The sequence below is a fragment of the Brassica napus genome, chromosome A3, assembly GCF_020379485.1.
Source record: "Brassica napus cultivar Da-Ae chromosome A3, Da-Ae, whole genome shotgun sequence".
NCBI classification, from domain to species: domain Eukaryota; kingdom Viridiplantae; phylum Streptophyta; class Magnoliopsida; order Brassicales; family Brassicaceae; genus Brassica; species Brassica napus.
This window is the reverse complement of record NC_063436.1, coordinates 12,869,091-12,889,964: the sequence shown is the minus strand read 5'-3', so window position 1 is coordinate 12,889,964 and position 20,874 is coordinate 12,869,091. Positions and strand designations below refer to the sequence as shown.

The window sequence follows — 20,874 nt, the reverse complement described above, 5'->3', positions numbered from 1 at the left end:
AACTACAACGAAATATAATAAACACAAAACAAAGAATCATATAAAAAGATCAAGCAACTCTAGCTAAAAATCATCGATCTCATTAGGGCCCGAAAAATATTGGATATTTTGAAATCATGATATCATCTCTTCAGTTCTTGAATATTCTTCAACTACGTCGAGAAAGTCGGCCATGTCTAAGGTTCCTTTATCATCTCTATCAAGTATTTGCAGTCAGTTAATACCTTAGTCTTTTTTCCTTGTAAATTTTTTTTATTAGACGTTAATAATTGTCTCTATAGTTGGCAAATTTTTTTTTTATTAAAATGGTTTATCTTTTCCATTACAATGTCAATAATTAATATTGTATTAGAGCATCGTTAAATTGTTAATGGTAGGCGGATATGAGTGTCTCAAATTTCTAAAATATTAAATTTCTTTTTTAAGTTTGACTAATATTAAATCATTTAGACGTTTTTTGAAAAAATATTCAGCGGACCTGACATGGTTTGCGAGACTCTTGGAGAATTATATTGACAGTTTCGCGACCTCTCGACCAAGTTCCTCAAGCATTACTCGATATTTATCTAGCAAGGAGCCTCAACAACTGATCACTGGAGAATGTCACAAGAGCGATGGAAGGACTCAGAGATTTCATGGAAAATTCAAAAGACTGGTTTCAAAAATGCATGTTCTAGACGCCATGCAGTGGAAGCTCTGGGCAACACATTCTGGATATCTTCTCCCTTCTGAGCTGACCTATCTCCCAATGTTCGTCGCCCCTTGGTAATCTGAATTCTCACCTAATGAACCTCAAATCACTTCTACAGCTGTTAGTGTTGAATTGAGTGGAGTTCCTTATCTGATATTAAATGAGGAAAGTATGAGCAGGTTACCTATGATGATAAACAAACCAGTTGCAGTTGCTCTTAAAGAAAGATTATGGAGTGGCTAAGCTTATTGTTATGGTTGACCTTCTGCAAGAGCTTGCATCTTGTATTATTTATGGATTTATCAATGGTAGTGAAGTTGAAATATCAGTTTCATACACTTGACTTCCTTTGAAATGTGGGAAGTGTAAATAATTTGCTCGAATTACTCAAAAGCTAAGAAATAGTAGCCAATCGTATCTTACCTTAAGATCAAAAGCAAACTTCTCCTGCCCAAAGTTGACAGTAACCCTGCCAACATTCAGAACAAAACCCCAGAGCATAACAATGAACCTCACATGCAAGGAGCTGGGAGGATAATTCAACAAAAAGAAAGGAAAGAATAAGAGGAGCATACTTCTCGTTCTGGCTATGTTAAGCGACAGTAGGAAAGAGAGGACCCTTGATATACTTGGAGACAGTCCCTACCAGAGTTCCATTTACACAACAACCAAACATGTCAGCAGATAAGATATGTCAGAAGTGTAACATGAAATGAATTGGATCTTGATCTCCACTTCAAACATTGATTACATACGTGAAAAAGAACTCCTGATAAGATTCTTCTTCCTCGTTGGCCACGTCTTCTCGATTTGAAGAGTGGGCGAAATTTGTGAATGAAGTGGGAGAAGTTCATTGAATCAAACACTAGATACGGAGTTGTTAGAGAGAATATCTCTTTGTTTGTTTCGTTGATTCAAAATGATCTTTGTACAAATGATGTTGTATGTGATAAAAGCTATACCGAAAATAACCAGAGAAGAAAAAACAAAGTAACCCGGTTAATACAAACAAACCAAAAATAGTAGTAGCAATGTGTAAATTGGTGTTGTTTTCTCTGGCAGATTGGTTTCTTCATTCTTCTGGGTATATGAGCTCACCAGTGGACATATCACTCATACGTGGGTACTCATATGCTCTCTCATCCAACTGTTTCTGATTCAGTGTCAGCTTTTTCAGCAAGCGTTGAAGTTTGGGACCTATTAATTCACAAACATAACGTACTTGTTAACATGGTACAGGTGCTAAGAGAACACACATCAAACAGTGAAATGAAAAAAGAAAGTTACCTTTCCCGAAGCTGCTAAGAATTGCTGCATTTACTTCACTAGCTGTCTTAAGCCATTGGGATTCGCCAAGAAAATCTTTCACGGGACATGTTGAAATGTTCTCAAAGACGAGAAGAGACATAACTTCCTCCACTTGTTTTAAAAATGCCATCTGAATAAAAACAGTCAGTACTATGATCTCTATAATCAAAAACAATACACGGAGATGAGAAACACACATCCTCGTGAAATGGTTTCAGATGAAGCTGAGCAAAATCAAATGCATCACTGTGTCTTTCCTCACGGATAAGTTCTATGAACTGTTGCTTAAGGAGATGGAAGTTTCTCAGTATCTGCACAAGTTTCAGGTTTTGATTATAACCACAATACTGATGAGAGAACACAGATCAAATCACAGTGTACCTCAGGCTTGAAAGCACTCAGCTCCTCTTTAGCAAAATTGAGATCTCCAGCTTTGATGGCTTCCACAATAGCAACTCGTTGGGTAATTCGCTCATCCACAAGCTGTATTTGAGCTGATAACACAACAAAGTGAGAATAGAAACACTCAAGAAACTTAGAAAAAATGTTGAATCATTACCCTGAGTTAGAGATTCTTCCGTGAATACATGGGCCGCTTCTAACTTTCCTTCACTAACAAGATAATCCATAACAATCCTATCCATATACGGCTTAACGATTTGTGCGGTATTCATCTCCTCCTCCCAATCTTCCGTATCAATTACCATCTTCATCATCGTTTCCTGGACACAAAAAAATAATCCAAAATTGCATCGATACGATACTACGAAGCGAACGAATCAGTGAAGAAAACGTGTGTTCCCGAGAAAGTCTCTCGCCTAGATACCACACATGAACGGCAACGAAATCAAGAGTATCGATCTACCCAGATGAATTTCTAAAGTAAGATTTGACCTAGTTTCAAGAAAAGAAAGAGCGCGGGGAGTTCTTTTCCTAGAAAATAATATAAATTTTCCCGAGAAAATGTTACCTTGGAAACAGAGGGAAAGTCCCCAGGAGAATTGTTCCTTCGAAATTAAATTTGGAAGGGAAATAAACCGAACAATTAATAAACCGAGACGGCCCCGAATCTCAATTTATATGTCCATCTCTCGTACTATTTCCTACATATAATCATTTATGTTTTCTTTTTCTTTATGTGTTTTTTTTTATTCTTTCATCATTAAAATGCCGCCATTGATAATCTGTTAATTCATATAAGAAAAAAAGAAAAGCAATAACCAGATCTTTTTTTACATCAATTTTCTATTCAGGAAAACAAATTAGAAAAATTCCCTAGCATAATCATTTTTAAGTTTTTATCACAAAAATATTCCTTAATAAAAAAAATGATCGAAATAAGTTTTATTAAAGAATAAAAATGTATTTTTACCTTAGGTTAATTAATCTAAACTTAGAGTTTAGCGTTAAGGGGCGAAGTTTTGGAGATATGGTTTCAAATTTTTAAAAATAAAAAAATCAAAATTAAAATTTTCAAAACAAAAAAAAACTATTTTAGTCATTTTCTTATTTTAACGACTATTTTTTGAAAAAAAACTTAAAAATGGCTATTCAAGAAAATTGCCTAAAAAATTATCTATTTTCTCATTCGACCGAATAATTATGGAGTAGGGTAAAAGGACTAGAAAAATCATTTAAGTAACTTTTTCTTAAAAAGGAAATCATTTAAGTAATATTTGGTTATATGTTACCCATGGGTAAAATCTTATTTTTTGTTATCATATCATTGGTCAACGATTTTAAATTTTAATGTATTTTAACCTACTTATAAATTAAAAATAACTCTATAACCAATTAATATCATATGGCAGACAACTAAAACAATGTTAAAAAAATAAGTATTTATGGTAACTAAATGAATAAAATTATAAATAATAGTATAGATGCTTCATTTGTTTTTTTTATCAATTAAAGGTCTAGAAATTATTCTGGAACAAACAGTCGGTTCCTTTGAGACTTTTGGTTCATTGTTCCAAGTTCCCTATTCTTGCATAGGTTACTCAAAGTGAGTTTAGCACAAGTGATCCAATCATTGACACATGAGTACATAACAGAGTTGCTTAACTCATTACATGGAAGAATTTCTAATGTGTTCAGAACAATGGTCGAATCTCGAAGTAGTAAGCGACACAATTTATCGGCGCCTGAACTTGGGACTGAACCATGCCCTCCATTCTAGAAGAACTGCCATCGTATGTGTAGTTTGCTAAGACCAGGATTTGAAGTTGCACATTCAGACTCACAAAGCCGTCCGCTATAATTCAATGCTTACTAAGTTTCTTAAGGCGATGTTGCATCAGTTCATTGGTTAGAATGATGACTTGGTTGGACAGATTCCTCTTCGTCGGAGACAGTGTCAATTCTTCAATTCTATTCCTGATCAGTTCAAGATCTTTTTTAAAGGATGTTCTTCAGCAAAAGACGTATGGAACACGTGTTAGTTAACTACTACGAAGGAACTGCCACTGTTAACAGAACAAGGTTGGATTAGTTGGCTTCTCAATTAAAAAATCTGAGGATGACTGAAGATATGTATCCACCACAAGTTTCAACTCAAAGTTGAGTTCAGTAAAGAATGACGCTATTGTCCTATGTAAAACTATAAGGACAAAAGGAATTGGTCAAAAAGATGATATGAGGCATTCCTAAGAAATTTGCATCATATAAAGCCTTGCTTAAGGCTGGGATACACACTGAGGGTCGACCGACCAGCCATCAATCTTAAAATTTCAAAGCCGAGGAGATGGATTCACATACTAATCAATCTTATAATTTCAAAGATATTGTTTTCAGTGCCAAGAAGGAAACTGATCGGTTAGAACTACACGTAGTAGCAGTTTCTGCTGCATTAATTCCAGCTGGTACAAACTATACGTCAAAACTCAGTTTTAAACTCTGCATCTTTACAAGTGAAACATTTTCCAGACTCTGGCCTATTAAAAGGACTTGCTTACAATGATGGATATGGCCAAAGAAGTCAAATCAGTAGGAATTGTCAAAGCATCGTCTAAGAGCTTAGTTTATTGAATAATATCTCTGTTTTCAGACTTTTTTAAGTATTTCGTTTTGATAACGTAACCAACGAAAATATGAAGCTGAAACATGTTTTTACAGATAACCTAACGGATAAAAGGGGCCTGCAACAAACATTAGATCTAGCTAGTATCTCTCAGTAATGCCTCAATCAGTTTGAGTTCTTTAGCTACTTGGATCATCTTTGGTCTGTATTCATCTCTCGCCTCGCAGCATCTCAAAGCCAGCCCAACACACATTTCCACCTGCGATTTCTGGACACTTGTGATGTCTTTAGCAATCATTGGATCAAGTACTTCATTGACTTTCCCATTCTCCCACAATCCTACCACATAGCTAAGAATACCATGAGGATCTCCATCAGATCCAGCAATGACAACTGGTTTACCAGTGACAAGAACCAACAAACAGATCCCAAAGCTGTACACATCGGTATACTCAGTCACAAAACTCGTGGCATGGTATAGCGGATCAAGGTACCCAAACGTTCCGATAATTCTTTCAGCTTCTATTCTTGTTTTTCCTTCAGGGAGAGATATCGAGAAGGATAAATCAGACAACTTCACGGTCCAGTTACTGTCCAAGAAAACATGCATTGGCTTAACATCTCTATGTATGATGATCTTAGGGAACGCCATGTGAAGATACGTCACAGCATTTGCAATCTCTTTCCCAATCTTTAACCGTAAACCCCAAGGCAACAAAGAATCTTCCCCGTTAACACTAATACCTCCTCTCTCATTCAAGACTCCATTACCAGCGAATTCAAAAACAAGAACCGGAAAAGGAAACTCGAGGGAGCATCCTAATAGTTTTAGAAAGTTGTTGTGATTGCTCATTCGAGCAGACAAGACAATATCATTGTAAACCTCTTCAACTCTGTGTCCTGTAACTTTATCCTCGGAGAACTTCTTGATCATATAAGATCTGTCTTCTATATCACCTCTGTACCATTTATAGTACGCATCTTCCGAGACAAAACAACTTGAATCAAAGTTATTAGTGGCTTCAAGGATCTGGTCGGAAGGAAAGCTGCGTATAGGAATAGATTTACCATTAGAGTCAGAGATTAGTTCTTCTAGTAAGAGGCTTCCGTTTTCCAAGAACCACCTCTTCTTCCTCTCCTTTTCCTTCTTTCTACCAGACCAAGATTTGAGATACTGCGTCTTCATTGATTCCATGGTGAAAAGATGTTTGGTTTACCTCCAGCAAGTATCTAGGAGCCTTTTTACGGTGAAATGAATAAAGCAGACAACTTTGACCTTTTCTTACGGTGAAATGAATAAAGCAGACAACTTTTAAAATGCAGTAAAATAAAATGTTAAAAATTAATCATCAAAAATGTTAAAATCTAAATGATATTGTAAACTAGATTTTGTTAAAAAATATGCTCGTGCTTTTAAACACAGTTCATAGTCTAGTTCATTTTTTTATAACCGGGGCACCTCAAAAAAGTTTTATAAAGTTTTCGGGCATTTCAGATTATTATCCTTAAGTATTCATCATCGTTGTTCTTCTGTCAACTAATTTTCCCAAACTATGTAAATATAAAGAATATAAAAACAGTACTTTTTTTTTATTTATAAAAACAGTACTTAAGGGTTAGGCACATGTTTGGTCATCAGAAAATTACTTGAGAGACAGCCCAAAAAATATATTAAAATTACTTAAGGTAACATGGAAGTCGGCAAGAGACTGAATGAATGTATAAAAGCAAAAAAAAAAAGAAAAAAAGTCTTTGGATTAAGAAAGTAAGTCATGTGCCAAAGCTTCCCGGTAGGACCCCAAAAACACGAAACAAATGAACGCCGCCGTTTCGTTCCGCTGACGTCATGCTAACCGCCGCATCCTTCCTCCCTACACGGTTGAGTCGCTTCGTCTTCTTCCTACTTTGTTCGCCTATCCTTCTACCTCTTCTCTGCCTTTCGATCCCTCTCCTCTGTGCCGTCGAGGTCTTCAGTCGCCTCCGCAGCCGAATCGTGAAATCACCACCTTCCTCCGTCGTAACGGAAGTTCTCGCCGCAGGCGAAGATGATTTGCGGCGATGTGAGGAAGGATTCGGCGAGCTTGTAGTGGAAGAAGTTGAGATTGAAGGTAGTTTGCTTGAGAGATACTTAGAGGATCAAGCTAGATCCATTTACGATTGTGGAGATGAATATGACGGCGATAGCGATCCAATTAGGGTTCCTCTTTTGTCTTAGATTTTTGTTTGTTTTCCAGAAAAAAAAATGCAATTGTAGATAAAAGGAATGTATATCAATTAGATCAATCTTAATTGGTGATTGCATCTATTTATCAATAGCATATCCATCATTATCAATGATATTAGTCAATTTTGATTGTTTTGTTCAGCTATTAGAGAAAAATGACGTGATTCTCTTCTATCATTCATCTTGTTTTGTTTCTATAATTAGTTGTTTTTATAGTTTAAAGTTACGTGTAACACTATATTTATTTAAGGGGATCGGTCGTTACGAGTTAAAATACTTTTTTTACTCTTTACTCTTGTTGAATGTGATGACTTGAGATTGATAACTGGTAATCTGGTATGTGTGGATTTGATCATATTAATTACTTACATCACATGTGAGTTTTTTTTTTTAATGATCCCACTTCGATGTGAAGAAGACACAGTTTGTTTACTACCCTTTAATTTTTTCTCAACACTCTCCTTGATATCTTCCCTTTTGATTTTACTGTTGTTTGTCTTCATCAGTGGCATCCAAATTTTGTTCTAAATAACCACAAGAGGAACTGCTTGCTACACTTGGCTTGAAGTCCCTGATGAGATTGTGTTTAAGATTCCGCTGATATATGCTAAGCAATATTCAGAGGAGCAATTATAAGGATTGAGCAAGAAGCAATTATAAGGATTTAGCAAGATGCAATTACAGCAATCATTGTCATACTCTTTTCTTAACAATCTGCACTGGACACTTAATTCCTGACCAACAAAAAAAAGCATGTATCCTTTAAAAGCCATTTACTACTCAAAACATCATCCTCCTTGGAAGCAAATTAAAGAGATACTAAAGCAAAATACAAATCTAAAATAAACGCATTTAACAAACAGGAAACACACGCATATGTCGGCCATATAGAAGAAGAAGAAAAAGAAACACAACCAACAAACATTTGATCAAGTTCTAAGCTAAGAAACACTTGAAGATTTTTTTTTTTTTTTTGGACAACTACTCTTGAAGATAGATGCAACTTTTGTTACTCACACGGCAAAGGCTTAACCTTGAACCTGTAAATAAGAATTTTCTTGTTGGACGTTGGGTTATCCACACTTAGTAAAATCTTGCCAACTTCTCCAACTTTGAAGCTTTGAGACACAACCGGTTCATCTCCTGAAGCCATCTTCCTCGGCTTCTGAATTATCACTGTGTATCCTTCTTTGTTCTCCGGCACAAACTCTGCTCCATACATAACCTCCCATCCCACTACTCTAATCTCCCACACGATGGTGCATCTCTGCAGACAAAATAATTCGAAGCACAATTGTAACAAATCACATGCATAAGTGTAAAATTTGTATAAAATTGTCCCCATAGAAAAAGTCTCTCACCTCGTAAATAATAATCTCGACGGTTTGTTTTGTTGTTGGTTTAACGGTAATCTCAGTGGCGGTGTCCTCATGTGTGAAATCCGAGTTGCAGTCGCAGTTATCCACACTTAGTCCACCGTACTGAACCGGGACATGTTCTGGTGATATGTACCTAATAAACCAAAAGACAGAGAGTGACTTTAACAATAGTTATAGAAACAATGTGAAGAAAAAAGCTCAAAGATTTTTTATTAATTACTTGAAAAGGGTTTCTGCAGATCTTGAAGGACCTGAGAAAACGAGTTTGCTCTTTGACCTTTGGGTCATGAAAGGGCTGATAATCCTATAGAAAGCAAGGTACCACCATGGAACGTTGATGAATATCTGGTGACAACATTCCACATTATCAGATTCTCACATATAAACATGACTGTCAATACAAAAGATTTATATACCTGTTTAGAGATAAACTCAGGGTAATTGTCTTGAAGAAGATGAAGAGCTTGCTTAGTGGCTACCCTGAGCTCGGTTTTGCCAGGTCCTGGAGAGTTCTTGAGATCGTTTACTTGACAGATCGTGGAAACCCCACCAGCCACAAAATCTAGCTTTCTTATACTCTTCTCAAGAAACTGAACCCTCCACCTCAAGAACCGGTCTCTCTTCTCCTCGTCCGAGAACGTCTTCTGATAAAGATCCTTGTCCTGAAACTCACCGTAGACGTTGTAACAGACCGGATGATTCTCCCTGTCTTGTCCTTGCATGAACACAACCTTGTCTAAATGGTCTCCGAGGTTTTCGTCGAGAAGCTCCTCGATGTTGAACTCCATTCTCCACTGGAGTGTCTTGGTGAGCATTGAGTAAGCTTCTTGCGGTTTGAAATCTCTGGCTCTCAAGAATTTGAGCAAAACGACGTCGCTTCTGTCGTCTTTGAGAAGTGGCACACCCCATATGAAGGTTTTGCTGGAGTCTATGGTGGTTGATTCTTGCAAGAGGTGACGGAGCTCGTGAAGAGCGTTTAACTCGTGGTCCGAGAGGTCGGAGATTCTGTTGGTTTCTTCCTTGAAGGAGCCGAGGCTATGAGGAATCTGAATCTTTGGTTTCTCTTCGGCTTCTTCTCTGTTCATCATCTCCGCCAACGATCTTGTTTTCAAGGAAGAAGCTGCGACTTCAGGGTTGTGAGGCTCTGGTTGCTTTGGCTCGGGGGCTGACGCTGCAGCTTCTAACACCGCCGCGTCTGGTGGTTCCGGCTCTGTCCAGTCTGCTACCTCCGTGTACTTTTTCCGCTGCTCTAACATCAGCTTCTGCGTTGGTTCTGTCTCCGGTGTCAGCTTCTCTGAATCATTCTCCACCTTATGGTTAGGCTCTCCTTGCTCCGAAAGCTCAAGCAGCGACGTCTCTGGCTCCGAAGTCACATTCTCCGGCATCACTTGACGTGGCTGCTCTGAATCCTCCGCCACGTGTTTGGGACTTTCTGGCTCCGAAGCCACCGTCTCCGGCGTCACTTGGTGAGGCTGCTTTGAATCCTCCGCGGTGTGGTCGGTCTCCTCGGGCTCCGGAACTAAAAGCAACGAAGAATCTTGCTCAGAACTCCGTTGTGTATTTGGCTCCGTAGCCACCGGCGTTTCTGAATTCTCCGCCGTGTGTTTGAGACCTTCTTGCTCCAATGTTGCTGTCTCCGGCGTGACTTGGTGAGTCTGCTCTGTCACCTCCGCCGCGTTGTTGGTCTCCTCCGGCTCCGGAACTAAAGATAACCGAGAATCTTGGTCAGAGCTCGGCTGCGGATTTGGCTCCGGAGTCACCGGCGGCGGCTGAATTGGCTCTGGTTCCAAAGTTAGTTGCTTTGGGTTTTCATCTTCATCCTTAAAGTCTGGTTGCGTCAGAGAAGTGGAAGGATTGGTAGGGGAACCGTTCGGCATCGAGTTCACTGCGGTTGATGGTGGCGGCGGAGAAGTAGTAGTAGTAGTAGTCGCAGAATCTTGAGGCATTTTTTTAATTTTATAGAGAAAAGAAGATGAAAGGGATAGAGAAGACAGAGAGATATATTCAATGTTAGCGGGTTTTTCAGGTAGACAATGGTCAAACAAGGAATCCAATGCGTCTCAAAATTACAACTCAAAAAGCTGTTCCAATAAAGTAAAAGATGTCTTTATCCTTTCTTTAAAGACATTAATAATGTAACCACTGGTACATCTAAATTATTAAACTTTTTGAAACCACCAAAATAAATGGTATTCATTTTTCCACCAGAAACTAAAATATATTTTATTAAATTAATTAATGGTCAAGTAGACTAGTAACAAGTTTCTACAAAATTCTTCTGTTCCCTTTTCAGAAAATTAAAACACTAATTTCATTTCTGGAAATATATTTAGTAGATAAAAGTTATATTCCATGATTGCTCATTACAAACGAAATAACGTTTATTAACGCACCAATTATAATAAATACCATGCAAATTACATTGGCTACGCTGTCATACATTATTTCTGTCTAAATACTACTAACATTGTTACATAAGAATTACTATATGCTACTAGCATAATGGTAGTTACAAACTATTTTTCCACATTGATATACATAATAACAACAACGATGTCAAAAAAACATCAACAAACAACAACAAAAATATAAGTTTGACCGTTTAAAAAGTGACTATGCATGTGAGAAAAATAATATTTCGTAAACTCCAATTCCTAATTGTTTTCGTCTAATCATAAACAAACTTATTAATTGAAATCGTAATATAATAAAATGAAAAAATATTTACCAGTTGAAAGTATTATTTCTATTTCTCAAATTAGACACATGTAGAAATAATAACATTTTTGCCATCATAACCCTCGCATGTGGTGGTTAGTCGTTATACTAATTCAATAAAACATTATATTTTCACGTTATTACATCAAGAATAACTCATAGCCGTTTGATTAACTTAAATCGGATAGCTACAATTTCCAGCCGTTTATCAACTAATATAAAACATTATATTTTCACTTTATTACAATTTCAATCTACTAAACTATAAATTTTAACTAGATTTCATCAGAAGTTTACTAAAATGTGATTTTAATTTTTAATTTTTTTAATTTTATATATTTTCATAATTTTATTTTATTCTCTTCCAAAGCTTTCATCTCTCTTTCCAAAAATATATGATTAGTAATTTTTTAGGGTAGGCTAATAAATTATATATCATCATCAAAATATAAACCTATTCAAATATGACCTTAAATAACATAATGATAAAATATAATAATATTTTAAAATTTTCTAAATATTTTTTTCTATGTTTTATAATTATACAATTTTATTATTAAAAAGATTAACATTTTTTTACCATTTTGTTAAAAAAAATAATTTTTAATCGTAATATTATTAGCTTTTTTTATATATCTACAAATTTTAGAAATATAGTTTAGTTGTACTTTTTGATAATTAATCAACTTTTATATCAAATTGTTTTATAATCCCTTATAATTTTATACAAGTTGATTTAATATATTTTATCTAAAAGAAATAGATAAAAATTTATCTAAGACTATAAATTTAAATATATACATATTTATTTTTTAATATAATTTTAAATAAACAAAACAGTTTATTTTATCTTAATTTTAGGTTCAATTAAATCAAAATCTATACTATTAAAGCGGAATCCTATTGTCATAATTACCTTATGGCATGTTTTTTTTACTAACATTGCATGTTTCATTAAGGACAATTAAATAATATTAATAACAAATTTATATTGGGTCATTATTTTTGGATCCAGCCCAAATCAAATCTCTCTTGGGCCATTTGGGCCTATTAAAAAATCAGATTCAATTCTCACTTTTTTTTTCCTTTGGTCCAATGAGTCCAAGTTCAAATATTTTTTTTCAACTATTCTTAATTATTATTTTTTTCTTTTCTTAATATAATTTAAGCATTCATAAAAATAATTGAATTTTTTTATTGAAAAGTATAAATCTTTATTAAAAGTATATAATTTTTTAATTAAAATATTAACCCCATAATAAAATTAATTTATCAAAGTTATACCAACTTAATTCATTAAAAAAATAAAGTTTAATTTTTTTAACATAAATAGTCATTTAAAATGAAATACGATAAATAAAGATAAAATTTTTAAGTCTTTTATAAAATAAAACACAAATATATGAAAATGTGACATTTACTAAATATTTGTCAATTGAAAAAAAAAACAAAAATAAATCCGCGCTTTGAAAGCGCGGGTCAAAATCTAGTTTATATTTAAATAAGAAAACATACTAAAATATAAAATAACAATAAAATTTTGTTTTTAAATATAATTTTAATTAAAAAAATTTATCATCGCATATGGTGCAGGAAAACCCCTAGCATATAATAAAACTAAAGAATATTAAGCAAAAAAAATTGATCATGATAAGTTATATTATTTATAGTTTATTAAAATATATCGGGTTATTTTATTAATTTTCTTTTGTAATTATATGATCAAAAGTAAAAAAAAAATATTAAAACTGCTACAAACCGGAATTAGAACTTTTAAAAAGACATATTTGTTTGTTACCGAAAATCAGATTTCCAGTACACAAATAACTCTTATAAATCAGAATAAAACTCTTTTGTTTTTGTCACAAAGCTGAACCTGTCTTTCGTTTCACTTTTAATTTCACATAATCAAATATATTACCGCGCACTAAACAGAAAACTGCTTTTCCTTTAGCCTCACGTCAGATATTGGTAGGGACATGTTCCCAACGGCACGTCGTACGTATTGTAACCGGGACCAATTTAAATCGTTGTGAAACTCATTTTGCTTCCAAAAAGAACCAACCGGGAGTCAAATTGAAATCAGAATCGGTTCATAGGAATCCATCACAGCTAAGTAAACCAGGAAACACTATGGCCATGTTCCTTTTTTTATGCTGGATGTTGTATGTAGATGTAAATATTCAAATGTTGTTTGGACACAATCGCACTATCATCTAGATGATGCATGGATGCAAAATCCACACCATTTACAAAACCTAAATAATTAAGATGCCAAAAGTGTAGAGTTTAGATGCAGCATTTGCATGTCAAAAACAAAAAGACATAAGTATCCTTTAATATAAATTTTAAAACAACTAGTTTATATTAATTATTTTAGAAAAATTCTAAAATCGGGTTTTCCCATCAAAATCGTAAAATCATGTTTCCCGAAAAAACCCGAAATTGGATTTCCCTTTCAAATATGCAAAATCGGATTTTCCGCCAAAGTCGTAAAATTAAAAATTTCCGCTAAAAAATCAAAATTGGATTTTCTACCCAAAACTGCAAAATCACGTTTCTCACCAAAACAATTAAATTTTGGGTTTCCACCAAAATCGTAAAATCGCATTTCCTGCCAACACTATAAAAACATGTTTTCTACCAAAATTGCAAAAATCAAATATTCCCGCCAAAACCGTAAAAAAAATTTCGCGAAAACATCAAATCTGGTTCACTTACAAACGCCAAGTCGTATCTGGGGGACAACTAAAACGACGTCGTTGGCTCAGTGGATTTTTAACTAGGCTAAAGACCCAAACTTGGATAAATGGGCTTTAAAGACGTCCTTGACCCAATGTGCAGACTCTAAGCGTCACTAATTCGTATCTGGCGCGAGGTTTTTTAGCGGAGGAGAGATGACGGACTGTTCGCCTCTTGCGGTGGCGATGGAAGAGGAAGAGTCAACAGCCATGTCGATGGATGTAGAAGAGTCTCCGTCGACGTCAATTGCACCGAGAGACCCGCCGAAGATACAACGGCTAGAAGAGTCAGTGGTAAACCGTATCGCAGCGGGTGAAGTAATCCAGCGTCCAGTTTCGGCGGTTAAGGAGCTCGTCGAGAATAGCCTCGACGCCGACTCAACTTCCATAAGCGTCACTGTTAAGGACGGTGGCTTGAAGCTAATTCAAGTCTCGGACGATGGCCACGGCATTAGAGTAAAGATTCTTCACTCTGAATATCAACGTTGTCGATGTGGAGCAAAAATGATTCAATTGTTATTTTCGTATTGTAGCGTGAAGACTTGCCGATTCTATGCGAGAGGCATACGACGTCGAAGCTGAGCAAGTATGAAGATTTGTTCTCTCTTAGTTCGATGGGTTTTAGAGGAGAGGCGCTTGCTAGTATGACTTATGTTGCTCATGTTACTGTCACCACTATCACCAAAGGCCAGATTCATGGTCACAGGTCTGGAACTTTGATTTGTTAAAGATATGTTTTGTTCTGCTCAATATTTGTTAATCAATTATATATTTGCAATTTCTGTTTCAGAGTGTCTTACAGAGATGGTGTGATGGAGCATGAGCCAAAGGCGTGTGCGGCTGTCAAAGGAACGCAGATAATGGTTAGTTTTATCAAATTGGTTGAACAAAGAGTAACTTTGGTTTGTTGTTATTGAGTTTTGTTATGTTTTAGGTGGAGAATTTGTTCTATAATATGATTGCTAGAAGGAAGACACTTCAGAACTCTGCTGATGATTATGGAAAAATAGTTGATTTGCTGAGCCGGATGGCCATTCATCACAATAACGTTAGCTTCTCTTGTCGAAAGGTTTGTAATACTTACTAACAAAACTAATCTTACCTTCTTGGAAGCTTGGCTTTTTTTTTTAATGATTGCTTTCTCGCCAGCATGGAGCTGTCAAGGCTGATGTTCACTCTGTCGTGTCGTCTTCAAGGCTTGATTCTATCAGATCAGTTTACGGTGTGTCAGTTGCGAAAAGCTTGATTAAAGTAGAAGTCTCCTCTGGTGAATCCTCCGGTTGTGCTTTTGATATGGAAGGTTTTGTGTCCAATTCGAATTATGTTGCTAAGAAGACCATTTTGGTGCTTTTCATTAATGGTGAGGGCTTTCTTTCCTCAATAGAACTGAAAAGCTATATCTGATTTATCACTGCTAGATAATCCTTTGTGACACTTAGATTATTGATTGCAACAGATAGGTTGGTGGAATGTTCAGCTTTAAAAAGAGCCATTGAGATTGTTTATGCTGCAACATTACCAAAAGCATCGAAACCTTTTGTCTACATGTCGATCAATTTGCCACGGGAGCATGTTGATATCAATATTCACCCAACAAAAAAAGAGGTAATTGCTTTGAGACAGCTGCTTAAGATTCATGTATATGTGTCCAACTATTTCTATGATAAGATTGTGTTTTTACTACTTAACTTGCTTTTAACACGAATTCCTTATTTATGCATCAAATGATAAATGGTTTTGGTCCAGCGCAGGTAAGCCTTTTAAACCAGGAAATCATGATCGAGATGATACAGTCAGAGGTTGAACTGAAACTGAGGAACACAAATGATACTAGGACGTTTCAAGAGCAGGTATGCGTTGCAAAAAAAACTTCAAGCAATATTTTTGTTGGAGATTAAGAACATTTATTAGATAGTTTTGTTCCTTTAAATGCTACAGAAAGTGGAATACATTCAATCTACGTTGAAATCCTCGAGAAGTGATACTCCAGTTTCTCCGCTGCCTTCTGGTACTGAATTATTTGGCTGCGTTCAATACCTTTATTGCCTAAAACCTTTCCCGTTGCATACTCTTTTGTCCTTTCCCGTTGCATACTCTTTTGTCTCTTTTTCATAGAATAACTTGTACTCTTCTATTTAACTAGGACAAAAAACACCGAAAGTTCCTGTGCATAAAATGGTGAGAACGGATTCATCTGATCCAGCTGGAAGGCTACATGCGTTTTTGCAACCTAAGCCCCATAATCTACCTGACACGGTTTCTAGCTTGAGTGCAGTAAGGTACGACCTTACCTGATACAACATATGTAGTTTCATATCAACAAAATTTGAGCTTGTTTTATTGGTGTGTGATACTATTATTTGTCTTGCAGGTCTTCTATAAGACAAAGAAGAAACCCAAAGGAAACGGCTGATCTTTCTAGTGTCCAGGAACTTCTTTCTGGAGTTGACGGTTGCTGCCATCCAGGTTGCTTGCTTGGCATTTTTTGCTCTTCTAAACATAAACTTCTTGTAAACCAATCCTTGTAACCGCTTCTCTTGAATTTGTACTCTGTTAGGTTTGCTGGAGACTGTTAGGAATTGCACATATGTTGGAATGGCAGATGATGTTTTCGCATTAGTTCAGTATCAAACACATCTATATCTAGCAAATGTTGTGAACCTCAGGTATTATTCTTGAGTCTTAAATCGTTGGAGGATATTCTACCTTGTCAATATAGAGAGTCTATATGAAGTGTATTAAAGCTCATACCGTATACCATCTTATTGGATTTTGCAGCAAAGAGCTCATGTATCAGCAAACTCTTCGTCGTTTTGCTCATTTTAATGCAATACAGCTTAGCGATCCAGCCCCTCTGTCTGAGTTGATATTGTTGGCTCTGCAAGAGGAGGATCTAGATCCTGAAAATAACGAAAAAGATCATCTGAAAGAAAGAATCGCTGAAGTAAGTTCTTCCCTCTGCATCGCCTTCTACTCAACTTGTAACAAGTTCATGAGGCTGTAATGTTTGCCTATGGATTTGGTTAACTTGTTTCGTTTTAATGTATAGATGAATACAGAACTCCTTATGGAAAAGGTAGAGATGTTAGAGGAGTATTTCAGCGTGTTCATTGATTCCGATGGGAATTTGTCACGGCTTCCTGTCATACTCGACCAGTATACACCTGACATGGATCGTGTTCCTGAGTTTTTACTATGCTTGGGAAATGATGTGAGTACTTCTGAATCAAAGAGCTTCTACAGTAATGTTACTGATCAGAGGAACGGTGGGTGGGTTCTAATGTCTCCCTAACGTGCTATTTAGGTTGAATGGGAAGATGAGAAGGCTTGCTTTCAAGGAGTTTCTGCAGCTATTGGGAATTTTTACGCCATGCATCCTCCTCTTTTGCCAAATCCATCTGGTGACGGTGTTCGGTTTTATTATACTAAGACAAGTGAGAAGAGCTCTCAGGAGAATCCAGCTTTAGGTATTTTACCTTTTTGCTTTTGGTTTTCTGCATATGAGAAGGAAGTGAGAATCTAATTTTTACATTAAACTGTTGCAGGGGGTAACGTCGAGATGGAGTCAGTTCTTGACCAAGACCTTCTCTCAGATGCTGAAACCGCATGGGCGCAACGTGAATGGTCAATCCAACATGTGCTGTTTCCGTCTATGAGATTGTTCTTAAAGCCACCAGCCTCCATGGCTTCAAATGGGACTTTTGTTAAGGTTACCATTTTTGCTAATTACCAATATAAATTTCACATGTTAACATAAAAGTCCAAAACCTTTGTCTAGAAAATCAAATCTCACAAAGACATTAAGCACATTGTTTTTTTTTAACTCTTTTGCAGGTAGCATCCCTTGAAAAGCTGTACAAGATCTTCGAACGGTGCTAATCCAATTCCATTTGTGCTAACTATGTTTACAGACTCTTATAAAGTACTAGAACCAGTTTATGGTTAAACCAATCTGTGGCACGCATGGATGATATCAACCATAATCATCAGACTTGTGACTTAGTTTTATCCATTGAAGAAAAAAAAAGTAGATAGATTATCTGTTAGACCTTCTCTGGCATGAGGCGTTCAAACGACCGTTCACCAGAATCTTTGTCCTTCGTTTGGGAAGTCTCTCGGACGTGCTTGCCAAGTGTGGACCTACCAGAAGAGAATGACATAGATAGGGCCCGCCGAAATGTTTGTCGTCCCTGAGAGAAACTGCTACTCTCGCTTCCAACGCTGCCGCTCCTGTAGCCCTGTCTCGAACTCCTGGCTTCAGGTAAGGCCATGTGGCTTTTCCTTGTCGGATGCAAGCTAGCCAATTGTCTTTGCACCTCATCGGGTAACTGCAGTGTGAATCGGTCTAGATTCTCGCCAATTTGAACCACTGAACGTCCCGTCGAATGAGATCTAGGGACGAACATCTCAGCCATACGCCAGCTAGACAATAACCCTGTAGATCTCGATCGAGGTGTTGTATAATTTGAAGTGTTGTTACCTGTCAAGCTTATATCGTCGGGGGATTCTTGAACACCTCTCTGTACGTTTCCCGTTTCAAGATCCATGCTCGGATATGGAAAGCTCTCACCAGGTTTCAGAGACAGATTTACACGACAGACCGGACATGTGGACCAAGAAGAGAGCCATACATCGATGCAGCTAGCATGGAAAGTGTGACTACAAGGAGGCATCCAACGTAGCGTTTCTTCATCATCAAACTCGTTTAGACAAATTGCACATTCCACTCCGCCTTTGCCTATCTTGAGCCCTTTAATCTCTGAGTAAAGGAAAAATGGGAAGGACTCGATGATGTCCTTGTCGAGCCCATGCCTTGCTCTAGTGTGCAGCACTTGACGGCTTCCCGACTCAACCTCTGCACTCTGGCATGCGTAGAAGAAGCAGCAACCGACTATACATAATAGGAACATAGAAAGCAAAACGATCCCAATTACTGATTCCGCCCTGGCTTTGGATTCTGACTGTTGCTGGCAGGTTGCGTTAGGCAGGAATTGGAAAATGAAAAGCGGTAATAAAACACATAAAACGAACCTATGGCTGAGATCTCTCCTGAAGATAGTCATAATGTTGGATCACTTGAGCTCCATGTTTCCGTGTAGAGCGAGATAAAGAAGTCGTTATACTACTAGACGATTTTTGACCCAAAAAAAAAAAATACTACTAGACGATTATGATTGGTGGATCAATAAGATCTGCCCGTCACGACAACAAATATTGAATTAGATTTGATTAAGTAGATTTGTTTTGGTCGCTGACTTTGAAGGATTCCATGGGTTCACCGTAGACGTCAAACAAGTACGAGTTCACTCGTTCCATCTATTAACTTGTTGACTACGCATAAAGACCTTTTCGGAGAGTTTTTGGCCTAATCCTAATCCTACTTCAAAAATTTTCTTTTTAAAAAGGATCTAAATTTTTTTATACATACAACAGTTTATAGCAAAAATGAATTAAAACAAAGTAAAATAATACAACCCTTACCAATTCCCGTTAAGGATTTACCAAAGGTTTACAAAATAGTTGAATCGTTCGACGGAGGAAATAAATTGGTATCGCAACGAGTTAATTGCCTTTCATTTGAAGCGCACTTAACCCAACCACCAATACTGGAAATGAGAGGAGCAATATCTCAACAAAAATCATAGGAAGTATAAGAGTTCTCAGCTATGTTTTTTTTTTTTTTTGAAAAAAGGCTTGAGTTCTCAGCTATGTTGCACAAAGAACAATGCACACCTCGAAATGAAAACGCATTTTAAATATTCTCCATCTCAAACAAAATTTATTTATCATTTATTTTAAATAGAAAATGGTTTAATAACAGTTGTGTAACCTAAAATTTAATAATACTACTCCCTCCGTTTTTTTTTATATATAATGTTTTATGATTGTGCACATAGATTAAAAAACATTTAATTTCTAAACAAAAACATCATTAATTGTTTATCTAACCACAATTTAACCAATAATAAAATAGAAAGTATAATATCATTGGTCATATAACATTAATTAGTAATAAATTTTACATAGAAAATTGAAAACGTCAAATAATATGGAACAAAAAAATTCTTCTAAAACGTCATATATAAAAAAACAGAGGGAGTATTATATAACCCAACCAAAAATTATATGCAAATTTTAAAATGGCTTATTTGCCAAATAACCAAAAAATAGAAATTAAATTTTGGGAGAAAGATTGAGAGAGTAGAGAGGGATAGGAAGAGAAAGTAAAAAGCAGAGAGTTTTAGTTAGTTAGTGTGTTTATGTATTTTTGTTGTATATAGAGTGCAGTACTGCCCGATTTTAAAAATTATCCATAAAAATCATAACTTTTTTTCACCAACCTATTGGGTAAAACGTAACACCGAACTGGATGGGATACAAATAAAAAAAAAGGTCAGATTCAGACTTCCTAAATAAGCTGTCTGAATTGCAAATTCGAATTGATAACTTTTTTACATCAAGAGACAATAAGAAAAACTAAAAATAACTTCTGATTAAGGATTGAAAAAGAAATCGGCAAGAGCTTCAATTTGGCATATTTGATGAATTGGCAATAAGGATTTAGGGTTTTTCGGTTGACTTGTGATCCTTTGATTTGCATTTATTGTAACTAAAATATATTACCAATATTTGTAGGATAATCCCGAGTTATAAAGTTGTTGCGTAAAAATGCAATGGCTTATAGCGGTTGGCACACGAAGAACAATGTTAAGAGCATGAACATCCCAAGGTTCTTAGGAAGGTTTTTTGACAAAATGTGGGTTTCACTGACGCGTAGGTCCCACAAAAATTTA

At 36.0% G+C, this 20,874-nt stretch overlaps 6 protein-coding genes across 7 annotated transcripts; 2 read left to right on the top strand and 4 right to left on the bottom strand.

The window, feature by feature from the left end:
* Positions 1-1,581: 1,581 nt before the first annotated feature.
* LOC106435667 (protein GID8 homolog) lies at positions 1,582-3,122 on the bottom strand. The gene is made up of 6 exons (XM_048776002.1): positions 2,970-3,122; positions 2,559-2,721; positions 2,381-2,493; positions 2,197-2,310; positions 1,979-2,129; positions 1,582-1,888 (listed from the first exon to the last, which is right to left on the bottom strand). The coding sequence occupies exons 2-6, from the start codon at positions 2,713-2,715 to the stop codon at positions 1,764-1,766; spliced, it is 660 nt and encodes a 219-aa protein (XP_048631959.1). The 5' UTR covers positions 2,716-2,721; positions 2,970-3,122; the 3' UTR covers positions 1,582-1,763.
* A 1,759-nt stretch (positions 3,123-4,881) lies between these two features.
* On the bottom strand, positions 4,882-6,408 carry LOC125606908 (serine/threonine-protein kinase ZRK1-like). The gene has a single exon (XM_048776001.1). The coding sequence runs from the start codon at positions 6,211-6,213 to the stop codon at positions 5,155-5,157; it is 1,059 nt and encodes a 352-aa protein (XP_048631958.1). The 5' UTR covers positions 6,214-6,408; the 3' UTR covers positions 4,882-5,154.
* Positions 6,409-6,658: 250 nt separating this feature from the next.
* Positions 6,659-7,373, top strand: LOC106441974. Its single transcript, XM_013883717.3, has one exon. The coding sequence runs from the start codon at positions 6,865-6,867 to the stop codon at positions 7,231-7,233; it is 369 nt and encodes a 122-aa protein (XP_013739171.3). The 5' UTR covers positions 6,659-6,864; the 3' UTR covers positions 7,234-7,373.
* A 600-nt stretch (positions 7,374-7,973) lies between these two features.
* LOC106438481 (patellin-5) lies at positions 7,974-10,650 on the bottom strand. 2 transcript variants are annotated; one of them, XM_048776000.1, is made up of 5 exons: positions 9,038-10,650; positions 8,842-8,966; positions 8,604-8,754; positions 8,236-8,509; positions 7,974-8,200 (listed from the first exon to the last, which is right to left on the bottom strand). In XM_048776000.1, exons 1-4 carry the CDS (start codon positions 10,565-10,567, stop codon positions 8,252-8,254), a joined length of 2,064 nt encoding a protein of 687 aa, XP_048631957.1. In that variant the 5' UTR covers positions 10,568-10,650; the 3' UTR covers positions 7,974-8,200; positions 8,236-8,251. The 2 variants fall into 2 exon arrangements, with proteins under 2 accessions (XP_048631957.1, XP_013735102.2); XM_013879648.3 differs by having other exon boundaries at positions 7,974-8,509.
* Positions 10,651-14,181: 3,531 nt separating this feature from the next.
* LOC106438479 (DNA mismatch repair protein MLH1) lies at positions 14,182-18,126 on the top strand. The gene is made up of 16 exons (XM_013879646.3): positions 14,182-14,536; positions 14,614-14,786; positions 14,871-14,943; positions 15,015-15,149; positions 15,230-15,440; positions 15,537-15,685; positions 15,832-15,930; positions 16,019-16,088; positions 16,224-16,359; positions 16,452-16,546; positions 16,638-16,746; positions 16,859-17,024; positions 17,130-17,291; positions 17,385-17,547; positions 17,626-17,789; positions 17,915-18,126. The coding sequence occupies exons 1-16, from the start codon at positions 14,237-14,239 to the stop codon at positions 17,957-17,959; spliced, it is 2,250 nt and encodes a 749-aa protein (XP_013735100.2). The 5' UTR covers positions 14,182-14,236; the 3' UTR covers positions 17,960-18,126.
* Positions 17,877-19,932, bottom strand: LOC106438480 (putative RING-H2 finger protein ATL37). The gene has a single exon (XM_013879647.3). It carries the CDS (start codon positions 19,141-19,143, stop codon positions 18,124-18,126), a length of 1,020 nt encoding a protein of 339 aa, XP_013735101.2. The 5' UTR covers positions 19,144-19,932; the 3' UTR covers positions 17,877-18,123.
* Between the last annotated feature and the right edge of the window lie 942 nt (positions 19,933-20,874).